General features: G+C 36.3%; 3 protein-coding genes across 3 annotated transcripts in view; 1 reads left to right on the plus strand and 2 right to left on the minus strand.

Moving 5' to 3' along the window:
* LOC117117579 (evolutionarily conserved signaling intermediate in Toll pathway, mitochondrial-like) overlaps positions 1-1,377 on the minus strand; it is a 10,986-nt gene extending 9,609 nt beyond the window's left edge. Inside the window, exon 1 of the mRNA XM_033261924.1 lies at positions 1,297-1,377. The gene's annotated coding sequence lies outside the window, so the exon portion shown is untranslated. The remainder of the gene's footprint in view (positions 1-1,296) is intronic.
* Positions 1,378-2,767: 1,390 nt separating this feature from the next.
* On the minus strand, positions 2,768-10,187 carry LOC117117568 (U4/U6 small nuclear ribonucleoprotein Prp31-like). The gene is made up of 10 exons (XM_033261911.1): positions 9,996-10,187; positions 8,993-9,266; positions 8,418-8,501; positions 7,849-7,868; positions 7,279-7,396; positions 6,660-6,817; positions 6,160-6,377; positions 5,092-5,293; positions 3,486-3,584; positions 2,768-2,886 (listed from the first exon to the last, which is right to left on the minus strand). Exons 2-10 carry the CDS (start codon positions 9,225-9,227, stop codon positions 2,776-2,778), a joined length of 1,245 nt encoding a protein of 414 aa, XP_033117802.1. The 5' UTR covers positions 9,228-9,266; positions 9,996-10,187; the 3' UTR covers positions 2,768-2,775.
* A 96-nt stretch (positions 10,188-10,283) lies between these two features.
* LOC117117557 (serine/threonine-protein kinase/endoribonuclease ire-1-like) overlaps positions 10,284-14,888 on the plus strand; it is a gene marked incomplete in the record, with an annotated part of 15,509 nt that continues 10,904 nt past the window's right edge. Inside the window, 2 exon segments of the mRNA XM_033261890.1 lie at positions 10,284-10,471; positions 13,123-13,249. Of these exon segments, the coding sequence (XP_033117781.1) occupies positions 10,388-10,471; positions 13,123-13,249 (211 nt within the window).

The raw sequence follows: 14,888 nt of genomic DNA on the forward strand, positions 1-14,888 counted from the left end.
GTACTATCATTAGAGATGTGGTATTCATTGTTATCATAATTATAGTTATTAAAATACACAATGGAAATAAGAATAAAGAAATATATAGAATAAAGAAATATATAAAAAAAAAACATAGGCCTACTTCATATTTTATGATTATAAATAATACATTTTTATTGTAATATGCAAGTAAATGTAATCAATGCCGAGCTTTTGAATCTTATTTTTACAATGGATACTGAATATGGATCACCTGCTGTTCATAAGGTTTTCTATGTACAAGTCTTCTTTCATAAGGGGTATTACAGTATTCAAATGGTTCTCTAGGAATAATTTTAAAAAAATGATTGCTATTCGTAGAGATCATGACCTTCACTGATCATGATATAAAAAACATACAGTACTGTGTAATAGTTTTCTTAAATGGTTTGCTAGGATTAATAAAGAAAAAAGTATAGTCATAATACAGTAATAAAATACAAGAACATTAGTCATAAGATTTTTAGATTAATATAAAATAACTAGTCACAATAAAAAATGTTTATGATGACTACCATATCTCCTTTCTCATTATGACTGGAAAACAGTGCTTTATTGTGATTAGCGAGCTTTTTCTTGATTACTGCATATACAATGACTAGCAAACCCTTTTCCTTGAATTTGACTTTTTAATGACTAGTGAACCTTTATCTTGACTATAACTAGTGATGCTATTGTTATGACCAGCATTTCTTCTCAATGACTACCAAAACTTTCGTGACTATGACTAGCGACCCTCTGGTATATGGTACGCTATAATCATTGGCGGCGCCAGCGGGGTGGCAGGGGGGCTTAAGCCCCCCACCGCCACCGGACAGGTCAAGCCCCCGCCGGACAGAGCTCGTCGGGCAGTCAGACCATAAAACATATAAAAATAGGCCCACATCAAGCCAACACATGTTTGTCACAGTCTGAGAGTGCTATTTTCGGCCATCCAGAAGTTGATATTCTTTAAAAAAAATCTCATTTGGGAGGGGGAACCCCTCTCAATCCTTTTTCCTCCAGCTCGAGCCTACGAGCTCAAGTCCGGCCTGTCGGACAACTTAGCCACCCCCACCCCAGAAAACATATCCTAGAGCCGCCACTGACTGCCCTACCTAACCGGTTAACGCACCATGCAGCTCGCCGGACATCCACCGGGTCCTCGCTAGCCAAGGCTAGGGCCTAGGGCCCAGAAAGAATTTGAAGTACTGTATGCATGTAGAAGGCTAGGGCCTAGTAGTTCAATAGTACAAGTTAGTAGTATAAGTTACATATATCATTCAAATTATCTACCTGTCTGTGTATAAACAGCTAGCCTAGGTCTAGGCCTAAATAACAACGTGACTGCTGCGGCGGCAGAGACCTAGTGAGTCTGAGTGAGTCAACCAGAACTTCGGCTATTTTGCGTCATCTTTAGCTTCTGCGCGTCAACTGCGGCTATTTCGCGTCAACTGTTTTGGCCTGGTCTTTTGTTACCAGTGAATGTTGAATAAAATAAATAAAATTCTACATATGTATAATTATGCAACGTTAATTTCCATTAAAATATGGGCAATAGTATCATTAATTACGAAGATGCGCCTTCATAATATGGAAGACATTCCCACCCTTATACTTATTGGATGTGGGGGATACTTATCGAGCACCACAGCAATCGTGCAAGTTGCGAAACCCTCCTTATTATCTGTTCATCCAACATAGATTCATTTATTCAGTATAAATTTGATAGTAAATATTAGGTAGATATAACAGAGCTTAAAATATTTTTTTTAGATTACTTTATAGCAGATAATGCCCATTCCAAGTACAGTAGTGTCAATGTAGTGTAAGCGAGCAGTCAGTACTTTAGGTCTAAGAGAATATAGATGAGGTGTGCTTAAATTTTGTTTAGTCACCCAAAATTCACCCATGGATACAATACAAACATGCAAAGAATCACTTGCAGTTAAGTTTATTTATATACTCCAAAAGAAATTAAAACAATTTTAACATTATTTTACATCATCTTTAAAACAACATAATTAATTGGGGCTGAATTTGTATATGTTCCCCATCTTGTCTTGAAGGATTTACAATATGTTAGCTGAGCACTGGATTGGTCTATTTTTATTGTCTACCAAAGGAGGTCAACCCACCCACAAATTTTTATCATGAAGCTTTGATTTTGGAGTGATGTTTTTCCCTACCTGGCTTGCTATCGTACAGAATGCTAAGTACGTTTTTTTCTAAATGCTCAGTAAATTTGTTATCACATCAGGTAGGGCAAAAACATTACTCATATTATATTTCGTAAAAAACATTAAAAAAATCTACTTATGAAAAAGTATCTAATTATTTCCAATATTTCACTTTCATAATAAAAAAGTGTATAAATTAAAACCACTTTGCTCACAGAATGTATAACATGTGGCCTTTAATTTTTAACATCTGTATTAACTGAACCTTTGCTTTTACTCAACTTCTGTATAGAGTATAGAAGTAGTCTTTATCAGTAAAGTTACATACACACTCAAAGGTCCCCTTTAATAAACATCTGCATTGAGAAGGCTACATCGATAATTCCAACGTTTCCAATCAATGTCTGTTTCAATAAGGCGATGCAGACTTGCCTAACCATCCCTCCTAATCAATGTCTGTAGTAACAAGGCTGCATCACTATGGGCAACCCTGATGGCATCATCATCTGCATATTAATAACTTATAAATACGAGTGATGTAGAAAAAATAAAGAGTATCAATATTTATATTTTTTATTGTTTTTTTTAGTTTTCTTCAAGTTGCTTCGTTCTTCACTTTTTGGAAACCAGTTGTTGCTGAGAAGTATCTTGCATTCGCTTCCGCTACTTTCTTCTCAGCTGCATTTGGATTAAAAATCTCAAGACCCTGGAAATAAAACAAGAGATAAATATAAATGTTTAATAAAACATTAAGGAATCACTCTTGACTGATATTTTTATGACAAAAACATTAGCGGCCCATGCTGCTCCCATAAAATAAACAAAATAATTTAGTTTTATCTGAAAATCTTCCTGTACTGTAAATGCTCGAATAAGCGCCGCGGCGCTTATAAAACTTTTGGCGGCTTCAGTGCAGCACTTATTCAAGAGCAGCGCTTATTCGAGAGCGGCGCTTATAAAAAATATTGGCGTGGTGCTTTCCCAGCCCGTTTCTATGTTACCTATTTCACGTTTTCCGTAGTTTAGTAGGCATATCATAGGTCCTATCATTGTAAACAAATGTTTATAAGAAATGTTTGTGTCTTCATTGTGTTATTTATTCATTTTAACACTGTATACATTGAATTTAAAAGCCTGTTTAATTACACACAGTGTAATATTATATACTCCCGATTAAGCGTTGCGGCGCTTATTCAAGAGCGGCGCTTAACAAAAAAAAATCATGTTTGGTGCGGCGCTTATTCGCGAGCAGCGCTTATTTGAGTATTTACGGTAATGTGGATTATTTTAGAAAATCTGACTTACTTGTAATGGTGTAAAAGCCACACTGGATGCTGTACCGGAGGTTTCTCGACCTTTGACAGTTGACCTCCCTCCATGCATTTGCTGCTTTTGTAACTGCCGCTGTAGAGAAAATGAGTATGGTAATTATTAAAGTGTTTCTTTCTGAAATTAATTGAAATATTAACAAAAGCAATCATTAAGACTCCAGTATATAGTGATCTACTGACATAAAGCATGTGGTTTGTTGGCATAGAATTGTTGGTAGTCAACTGTTATAATATAAGCTATTAACTCATTAGTCAATTAATATCATACCAATGGACCATTTACAGTGAAATTAAGGGATGTTTATTGCTGCGAAGCAGCCAATTCATATTCTTGACAGCAATTTGACCTCTGAAAGGTCATTGTTTGTCAAAAATCAATCGCCTGAGACAACTGAAAAGCGGAGTTTCCTTCTTTCGTTCTGCCGGGTAAAATCAATTACTTTAGGCGACGTTTGTAGACTAACCTACTCGTACCAACGTCGGCATGTCGCGACGCTGGAGTACTATTCAGCGTTTTTACTATATTTCTAGGTTTCCTATTTCTAAGTTTAATCGGCTCATTTCTCAGCCACAATATTTTGAGGACAATATTATTTACGAACCCAGTTAAACTTATTTACTAGCCTATTTCAACGTGCTAATTATTACATTTAGGCGACGCTTGTTGTAGACTGGCATAGTGTTTGCGGANNNNCATTTTATACACATGCGCAGATCGATTCGCCAGCAGCGAGTCATCGCCAGCAGCAGCGAGCCATCGCCAGCAGAGAGATGTCACTGCAGCAAAACACTATTGTACCAACGCTGTTCTAATAATATATAAACAATGGGTCGTGCTCATATTATTTGTTATATTTTTATTATTCATTATTTTCACTTGACTCGCATAAATAATTTTGTTCGAAGAACATTTTATGCAGTTGTACTTCGCAGCACTTCACTTGCAATTTGCAATTTCTAGTTTTAGTATATACTAAACATTTTACACCAAAATAAATAATAAATGCCTCCCTCAAATAAACACCTCCCTTGAATATATGCCCCTGTGTTAGGTGTTAGGTTATACCTAATACATTTATTTTACTATAATACAATGTTAAATACTGTTATGTTATTTTTACTATACTTTGTAATAGTTTAGACTGTATTAGCCATATTGTAGAGTGCATGTNTTGTAGAGTGCATGTACAAAGTTCGTTCTAAAGTGCCCTCATAAATTTTGTTGTCCAAATCACCTGTTGGCTAATATTCCAAATAAGGTTAAGGGACTGTTGAATCTGAGTTGTGTGATGATGTCATCGACAACTTCATCCTTAAGGAGATGATGTCATTCCCAAATTCATCTTAAAGTTAGTAAATTCATCTTAAAGTTATGTGGTGATGTCATAATAATCTCCCCCACATATCCTGTTCATAAATAATTGTGTTTTACCACCATCATTTTTGTTCTCTTTTATAATAATGTATCTATGCTTTTATTAATAAATGTACATATTGTATATAATACTAAGCTATTGTGTTTCCTATTCTCTGTTTGTGCTTTGCATGTAACACCTGCAAAAAAGCCATAATATTATTACCTGTAAACTTTTTGATATCTTGACTTGTGTTTTATTGTCCACCTGTGGTCCCCTAATTCGCCCGGTTCCTGTTTTTTTCACCTGTCCTAGTGAGAAACCTAGATCCTCTTGATAGGCATCATCTTCAATCTCCCCGAATGTCATTCGATTGGCAGCTTTGCGGAACTCTGTCATACCTAAACGTTCTTTCATTTTACGGTACCTACCCAAGAAAAAATGTGATAATTAGGCCAGTTGAATGGCCAAGTAGTTAAGGCAGGGGCGTAGCTACCTACCTATGGTTCTGAAACAAGTCTTCTCGGACAACAGAATGTAAGCTCAAGTGCACTATAAAGAGCCCACTACTGTACATCTTCCAAGACAAGTGGGGGCTACCCCAGTGTGCTGGTCCATACAGCCCTGTTGTGGACAGACAATTTTTGTGTGTACAGTATTTAAATGGTTAAAGATTGGGTGGTGATTATGCAGGTTAAAGCCTTGTTCGCACTGGATTTAAAAAATGGTAAATTTAACCAGGGTAACTTTAACCAAAGTCATGGGTACATTTCACCATTGTTCGCACTTGGATTATTCACGCGGTTAGTTTTACCATAGTTTTACCAAGATTTAACCTTGTGTATAAAAAATATTATTGAGGGCGCTAGTTTGTGACTTCAACTTCCGGTTTTGTTCAAGCGGTGTCAACATGGAAGAAGTTTTAACCGTGTTGCACGTTCGGATTGGACTTCTTGACCAGCGTGGTTAGTTTAACCGAGACCGTGGTAAGTTTTACTGGGCAGACTGAGGTCGGTAAAATTAACCATTCGGCTTGGTTAATTTAACCCTGAGGGAATTGTAACCGACGTTCGGATTGGATTTTTTTTGGTCAATTTAGCCAGTGACTCGGTTAATTTGACCAAATTAAGTCCAGTGCGATAGGGGCTTTAAAAATGTGAATGAGTTCCAATTAATTGTAGCATAAGAGAGGACAAGTATGATTTGCAATTTAAATAATTAGTCACATTTTTATAGAATATTAATTATATTATCATAACTCTGTCTTCATATTCAATGTGTTATGTATCTTACCGTCTTCCTCCTCTCTTCTTTCTTCCTCCATCTATTGGCGCTGGCAATGCTTTTGTTTTCTTGACAGGTGGTGGCTCTGTTAATTTTTCAAACTTTCCGTCTATTTCTTCCCTGAATTTACTGCCGATTTCTCCATTTGGACTCTCATGAAAGCTGTCAACTCGAGCAGCAAGGGTACATTTGCCTGCAATAAGTCTTGCTGCTTTTTTCCTCAAATCCTGCAAACAATTTTTATTTATTTATTATTATTTTGGGGAAAAAACATAGATATAAAGCGTAATGGATTCAAGAGGAAGTGCGCCAGCCCCTAATTTTTTTAATATTATAAAAAAATAAAGAAAAAAAGATCTAAGAGTGACAGTTCTGATCATCTAGGTGCAGTAATCATATATTTTCTTCCCTCTGTCCCAGTAATATCAGGGCTGAGGTGGTCTGGGTCCTCTCTATTTAAAATTTCTGGATCCAACACTGATACATTAAGCCTGTGTGTTAGTACTTACCGGTGGAGTGCCTTGACATAGGTCACTGTAATAGATGAAGCCAGTGTGTGGGAGGAGTGTAGCAGATGAGAAGCCCGATAGTGTACGTTTCTGAGCACCAAGCAGCAGCACATTGCATGATGGCATTTTGGAAAGATTTGTTAGACCTCCTGCAGCACCTATAAATATAATGGACATTAAGGTAATAATAAAAAAATATATATTATTATTAATAATATAATATAATAATTAATAATTTTTTTTTTATGTTGTACAGTACAACTGATCTTTTTAAGACACAAAAAGGTGTTTGACAAAAAACTCCTCTGGGCCTGGCTTTTAGGGTCCCAAATGGTCAGCTTCCCAACCTCTCTAGGAGCCTCATAAAGAGAACTCCAACTCTCCAAGTCCCATAAAGAGTCTTGCTTGTAGAGCACTAAGGGAATTAGCTCTTATTCCTTTAGCCTGATGAGAGTTGAATAATGCAAAAATGGCCCCACATGACCAGCTCTCTACTGCACAAGTGTCGTGAAGAAACTTTAAGCATCAAAGGTCTCAAATAATCTACATTTACCCTAAATGATCAGCTTCACTGAATGTCTCATATGGGTTAATAGGTGTGAACTATTTTAAAACTTACCCATAATTTTTGCTGCAGTTGAGGCACCAACTATTATTGATAAATTTGGTGAAATAAACGACATCCGTGATTCTACATAGGAGAGAATCTGTGATTTTGACTCATTTAGATCAAAGGCCTGCAAAATAAACAATAATAAAAACAAGGTCATAGAACTGTTAACAAATCATAGAAATAAATCATTTTGTTTGATCTTGACAAGAAAACACAACCATACAATTGATCAAAACCACAATACAGAGAATTTCTTGGATCCTGAGTATAAGAATTCATACAATAATTCAAAATGTTATTAAAACAGGACAAATATATACTAGCTAAACTTCATGTCATTATAATTCTGTTAAGTGTCCAATGATTATTATTGTAAGAAAATATATATCTTGCCAACCCCATTCATACTAGTGTGGCCCTTAACAGTAGATGATCACAAGGAAGGGTGTAAGCTTGTGGGGGAGGGGGCATGGCAGAAAATTAGTTCCACAAGGTGGGTTAAAATACAAAACATGACCAAGATTTCATGGACAAGGGTAAAATTGCTTAAACATACCATTCGCATTTCAGACTTACAGCTGAAACACCAAAGCTGTCTATAGGAATGCAATTGGGCCACCAAGAACCACTAGGAGTCTCCTGAAGCGCCAACAATTTAGGGATTTCAAAGGTTTACCGGTATTCCAGCAATTTTAGGGTTTCACATTCTTTAAAAACTTTTAAAACACAGAATTTTTTATTCTCCCTGAGAAGGGGGAGGAGGTGAGCATTCTCCCGATGGGGGGACCCTGACACCAACGCCCTCTCCACCCCTTGTTACCCCCACTGAGCTGTAAAATTTTAAATCAAACACCAACTAACAGCAAATATCACAATGTAATGAGGAAGATAATGACTTTTCTCATCTGATGCAATGTAGTTTATTTATAAAGCAGATTTCATTAATATTAAAATACAGGTATCCCTCCAATTACAGACTACTCAATTTAATAATAAATTTCTTTTATCTTCATTATTCATTAACAAATCCCTTTTATCTTTATTATTCTAATTAGAGGCGAAAACTGCTAAAGACCATGGAAACACCAGTCCAAAAAGTCTTTAATTGGAGACCCATATTGAATACAATGAGGAATACAACTTACTTATTTCATTGTCTATTTCAACGCTGATATTGTTAGCTTCTACTATAAGCAAGTACTCAGGATCAGCTTCTACTGGTCCCACAACTGAATCAAAATTGTTTGAATAGTAAAAACAAAAAAAAAATTTTTAAATTAAAGAGAAAAAATGTAATGTTGGACAATAAAAGTTATCTTATCATTAATCACAGGGGCGGATCCAGAAATTTTCAACTGGGGGGGGGGGGAACAACATATTCAGAATAGATAAGTGAGAGCGCTAATTTCAATATATAGCTTGAAATTTTAAAATTTAGTGGCAAAATTGGGAGGCCACATGCCCCTTGATCCCCCATCTCTACTGGATCTGCTCCTAAATCATCCTCAATGTAAGTCTGGTTATCCCAGCACACAAGGATTAGACTATGAGAAAGTCATACAATTAACTGTATGGTGGATATATTCTGTGAGACCCAGTGGTATGGTCAGCCACAACATCCAGATTGAGTCTGCAGAGTTCACCCCTCACTGTATTCCACTTATATGGGCATGGTTGTGACTGTATCCACAAAATAAATTACAAATATCTGTTTACTTACCTTCTCCTTTTCTTGGATTTTCTTGAAATCTTTTTATTCTACTCATAATGCTACACAATTGTTCTCCATCTCTTAATTTAGCGATGTTTTTAACCGAATCTAATTTATTATCAATATCCATTGCAACATCTTCAATAGTGTCGAGTTCATTGTCTTGGTCATCGTTGAATTCGATGGCGTCTCCGTGCTCAGCCATCTCCTCCAAGTCTGCCAATAATTCATCAGCTAAAGACATTTTGGCAGTTTAATCTCTAGACGCCAAGAAAAATATGCCCTGAAATAATAAAAACAAACATCTATTTTAAGTTTTCTAATTGCACAGAGGGTACCGTATCTAAAAAATCAGCTCAAATTTACGCAGAAAATGGCTATGAAAATAGGTGCGCGGAATCGTAATTACTGCATAATTGCATCATTGGTGATGTTACTAAGATTTATACAAAGCATAATTTTCAGCAAAATCTGCGCAGAAATGGCCCTTATTTTTCGAACTGCATGGATGGATTTCTAGGCCAAATTTTTCCGCGGCGGATATGTTCCCTGTGCAGGCCATTACTATACAGTCTGAACAAGCTCAGCATGCGGAATTGTAAAGACATACGAACAGCCTGCAAGAAGAACTAGGGGCCTAGCTAGGCCTACTACTCTCTGTCTGTAGGCTAGCTACTGCCTAGCAATGCAAGTAGGCCTACCTACCAGTACCTAGCTAGGCCCTACTACTAGCCTAGCTAGCTAGGTAGCCTAGGCCTAATATGAAGGCCTAGAGAAACAGCAGTAGTAGTAGTACCGACTGGTAGTTGATGTACTGTGCGCGAGGAAACCGGCCGTCGTGGCGCTAGTCTACTACTACAAGGCCCTTGTCAAGGGGCCTAGACGACCTTCCTGGGATAGCCTGGCTACCCCAGCGAGTCCTGTTCAAACTTAAGTCTAGACTAGGTCTAGCCTAGTTAGATAGGCCTAGGGCTACACGGTACATAAAAAAGGCCAGACCAAGAATATTCACCTTCGTCCGTAGACTAGGATTAGAAAACTTATAGGCCTAGGTCTAGGCTCCCGTACAAAAACTAGGCCTCGGCCTGACCAAAATCTAGACTATATTTAAACCTGCTTTAAAATCAAACAACGATCAATCAATCGTAAAAACAACGCATGTTGTCTAACGCCCTCTCTTTGACTCTTCTCCAGGCGTAATTATTTAAGCACGTACTTTTCACACGAGAGGACTGAAGTACCCAGCCAATCAACGCTGGAGATAATGGAACGTCACACAATTTAGGGGAATCACAAACAATCGCCAACAATCGCCTTGCTTCTTTTCTCATGCAATCGATGGTGTAAATATTACGGAATGATTTCAATGTATAAACGACGATTTTTTACAATTTAATCACAAGAATGTGGAAAGGAAACATGATAATTGTGCTATGCCTAATTTTGGTGCTGGCGTCCTCGAATGGCTTTTTCGCAGCTGCAGAAAAGGTCGGTAAGCCTAGTAGTAGTAGGCTAGGCATATCCCCCCTAGCATAGCCTAATCCTTGAGTTGGTTTACACATACAGAAGCCTAGTCTAGCCTATTCCTCTAGCTAAGCTACTACACTAGGCCTAGACCCTGGGCCTAGAAGTAGGCCTCCAATAATCTTTCTTTTGCATGTACTGAATCTGTGTGGTTAAGTCAGTGAATTCTATCATTTTATTATACATTTAAAATCTATAAACAATTATTACACCATATCTCCACTTCTGTTTTCTGATGATACCATCATTACGTCACCATCACCAAGTGAAGTGCTCATTCCAAGTTTTAGGCTGAGAAGCCAGTTATCTTACCTTTAGGGTGTGTTGGGCGAGAACGAGAAAATGTTACATAGGGTTCTTACCTGGTATTGTATCCGCAGCAGGATCCACAGGTGGTCTACAAGTTCGTGCAGAACTCGGCTTTCAAAAAAACCAATAACCTCGGACGTACAGTATAACCTAAGGTATTATGCAAATGATGAGTTTCTATCAAGTTGCCCTGGACCCTTGCGTCACCCAGCTGCGTCACCCCATGCTTTAATTAAGAAACAGACTTTGGCGTTGGTCCACTGCATTAATGTATTTGTCTCAAAATCAAGTAATGCAATTAAAGAAGCTACAACAGTAATAAAGCATAGCAAACTCCCAATAAATCGCATATGTGCATTTTGGGCATATAAACATGAACAAACTTTCATTCATTTGACAATTGTAGTTTAAAAACAGAAAAGAATAAGCAGTGGTGCCATGATCATGTATGCATGTGGCGGACGTATGTAACAAGGGAACAATCTGGATTCTAGGCTAGCCCTCAGTTGAAATAATTTATTTTATTGAGGTTTTTGTTTTTGGAATTAAACTGTAAAAGAAGCAGGGACCATGAACATTTAAACAGACTTTACTTGTGGCGCGTGTTAAAACAATCAAATGGGATTAAGTGATAAATAATTCTCCTTGTTGCTAACGCATGCTGCCTTTGCTCTTCCAGTAACACTGCAATTTGCAGCGTTGGATTATCAGCGGATATCAGCAGGCGGTCCGCGTTTAACACCTGTTCGGGCTAGAACTAGAAATGGCCGAAAAACTTGCCCAAACGCACCCTTAGTGATAATAAGAGGCAAAGAGTTTAAAACTTGTGTCTATAGTGGTGTGCTTTGAAAGTGTTTAGTAATGTGTAATTGACAACATGTTCAGGCATCTTGAAAAATATACTGAATATACTTGAAATTACCACGTTGCATTATAATCCAACCAAAATTCATATACCTGTGAATACACATGCGACCATAGATTTTATTTACGTAGCATTCGTCGCTGTTAGGTACTTCCCCAATTGTTATGTGCATGATATTGGCATTTAACTTAATATACCTTGCTTGCAAAATCTGTATCTAAACATTGAGAAAATAGAACATGATCTAAGTAAGTTAATGAACTTTGTGGTGAAGGCAGTGCTTACCTCCTTATGCAAATTATTATTATGCACAGCAGGGGCTATGCTGCGTAGAGACTTTTTAGTTTTCCTTGTGGATAATAATAGTTCCAATCCAGTGTACTTTTGTGTTTGCTACCCCATCAGATTGATGCAGATGAACAAGAGTATTAGAAAAAAAAAAACCAAGGCAATTTTGCTTGTGCTACTTTTGTTTCATCCATGTCAGTCTGATGGAGTCGCAACACAACAGTAAGATTGTCATTCGGCCAGAAATGGACTTACCCATTCATGCGATTATTAGGGTAAAATTTTCCAAATATACAACAGTATGTCAAATTATACTGCAATACAAGTACACTATGAGGATGTTGAATATTTGAAGGTGCCATATTTGCATAAACATTTTCAACCTCAGCCCCAACCATGGTGGTGCTGAAAAAAATAACAACAGTATAATTATAATTAGAACTTATTTGGTATTTGGTTCATTGTAAGGTGCTGACACCAGAACATCACTGCTGTTCTTGTTCTTGTTACCAGAACTCTAAAAGCGTGTACAGTTCATTCATACATAAAAGTATTTTAACTGAACATACTGTACTGTAATATATTTAATGTAGTCAACATTTAATAAAAACATACATCTATTTTACACAATAAAGATTTAAAAACTGAATACAGTATACTTTTTATACTGTATGAATCTTTCTTAAACAAGTGAATAAACAACCAAAAACAAAATGAATTTACTGTAATATTGTATCTGTAATAAGAGAGTTGCACTTGAAATTCATCAATACTCAGTCTAATGGATTATCTTATTATACACATAGTATCCTTTAAAGCTATCCGCATGAACAGTATGCATGCTTCTTTCCTTTGTCATTAGGTAAAGGTGTTTGAAGTGTTTGTTTAGCTGTGTCTTTTTCATACTAATTTTGATTTGTCTCATGACAAGGTATTCATTATTTTGAATAAAAACGTTACACAATAAGTATTATACATGACAAAAGTTGTACTTTTCAGAATTGAATATAATGTACAGTACTGTAAACTGTAAAAAGAGAGTTGCACTTTAAACTCATCCATACAGTGTACAGTCATCCATTTACATGGATGACTACTATGGTGGTGTGCGCATTCCACTTCTCTTTAATTTTAATTCTATGTTAAATCGTAGGATGACAAGACCAAGCTAAGTGTTCCTTACGCACAAGCAGATGATATAATACTGGTATCGACGCTAAATGGTGGACTATATGCAGTTAAAGCATCAGTTGGACAAAATTCCTGGTCAATTCAAGATGGTAAGAACATTTACATTACGTCATTAACAATAATACATTTAATATTTTTATTGTTATAAAATAAAGATTTAAGGTGTGTATATTACTAATAACAATACATTAACTGAAATAATAATAATAATATATTTTCACAAATATGGAAAATTGTAGGAAGATTTTTCTACTTGAAAATCTACTATGTTGTAATTCTTCGTGATATATCTCTTACACGTTTTATTTTGTTGTTTATTTTCTTTTGTTATTTTTTTATTTCTCTTTGCTTGTCCATTCTTGTTTCTTGGGGCATAGGCTGGTTTTTGTCCATTTGTTATTCTCCTTTTTATTTTTGTCCATTTATTAAATTTGTTAACAAATATATATTTGATAATTGGGTGAATATAGGTGTATTGTATTATAATTAAACTAATATTTGTTATGTGCCAATTTCAAAATATATGATCAAAGATACGTAAGTATACATAGAGCATGGATTGAATTGTGTTCGTTTTGTTGCCTGCCATAACTTTTTCCTATTTATTTCTATATAATAATAAATAATAATATGATAATGTATGATCTTTTTCACCATTAATAATTAAAAATGCTGACAATACTGTTAACAGTGAAGCATTTTGTTCATGGTGATAACACTATAGTAGGTATGGAGTGCTCTTCACCAGAGCCCTACTTCAATCTATTATTTTTCCTACACCATTTTACTAGAACAATGATATGCATGATTGATTTTAATGGCCATTTACGATGAGAAAAACATGTGTGCATGATAAAAGGCTGATGAACCTTTAAACCACATGTGTGTTCATTAAATTTCTGATTTTCTGTTATCTAAAATCTGGAAGTATAATAGTTGGGTATTCATAATAGAAAACAATAGAATTTTATGTGCATTCTGTCTATTTTTTTTGCTAATAACTTAAACAATAAAATTCAGTATTTTGAATATGAATTGCTTATACCATGGATTACCTCCCTTGCTTATACAGTTTAAGTAAGATATGCTGTCCATGGTTAATTTTTTTGATTGGATGTTTAAAGAAGTATTGTCAATACCCAGCAAATCAAACTCTTTTTAGTTCCTATGCATGTAATGCAATAGGAACTATTGTAATCACTCTTGCTATTTCCTATGTTTTTTATTGTGTGTAGTGTGTATGCGTGTGTGTAGACATTTATGCAAATGCGCATGCGTCAAAGAAAAGTTTTCTGACATTTTGTTTTACTTCTCGTTCCGAAGGAAGACTTTACACAGGTAAGCTGTTAACTAATTTGTTAATTGGGCCTAGGATTCTCCACTTACGAATGCAAGACATTAGATTTAGATTTATACGCCAGTGAGTCAAATGGCTGAGCGGTTAAAGGCAGGGGCACCGCAACCTACAGCCATAATATCAGTGCTCGGCGAGTCGAGTGGTCGAGCGGTAAGGCAGCGGCGCCGCTAGCTACAGCCTTTAACATCGGCGCTGGTTCCAGCCGCTCCTCGCCCATGGTTCGGTTGGTAGAACCAAGTCTTCTCAGATAAGGACTTAAAATGTAGGTCCAGTGTATACATCTGGCTCGTGTGCACTTTAAAGAACCCATTGCATCTTTCGGAAGAGTAGGGGGTTACCCCGATGTTATGGTTCATTTCAGCCCCTGTCGT

This window comes from Anneissia japonica, unplaced genomic scaffold, assembly GCF_011630105.1.
Source record: "Anneissia japonica isolate Jap-2015-1 unplaced genomic scaffold, ASM1163010v1 scaffold287857_len828801_cov194, whole genome shotgun sequence".
NCBI lineage: Eukaryota > Metazoa > Echinodermata > Crinoidea > Comatulida > Comatulidae > Anneissia > Anneissia japonica.

Bases quoted from the DNA above. Each gene is read 5' to 3' on its own strand.
- LOC117117568 (XM_033261911.1), bottom strand. From the start codon at position 9,227: ATGTCTTTAGCTGATGAATTATTGGCAGACTTGGAGGAGATGGCTGAG. The intron at 7,397-7,848 runs GTAAGTCTGAAA...TTTATTTTGCAG, and splicing joins ACAGCTTTGGTGTTTCAGCT to GCCTTTGATCTAAATGAGTC. The intron at 6,818-7,278 runs GTAAGTTTTAAA...TTATATTTATAG, and splicing joins AACTGCAGCAAAAATTATGG to GTGCTGCAGGAGGTCTAACA.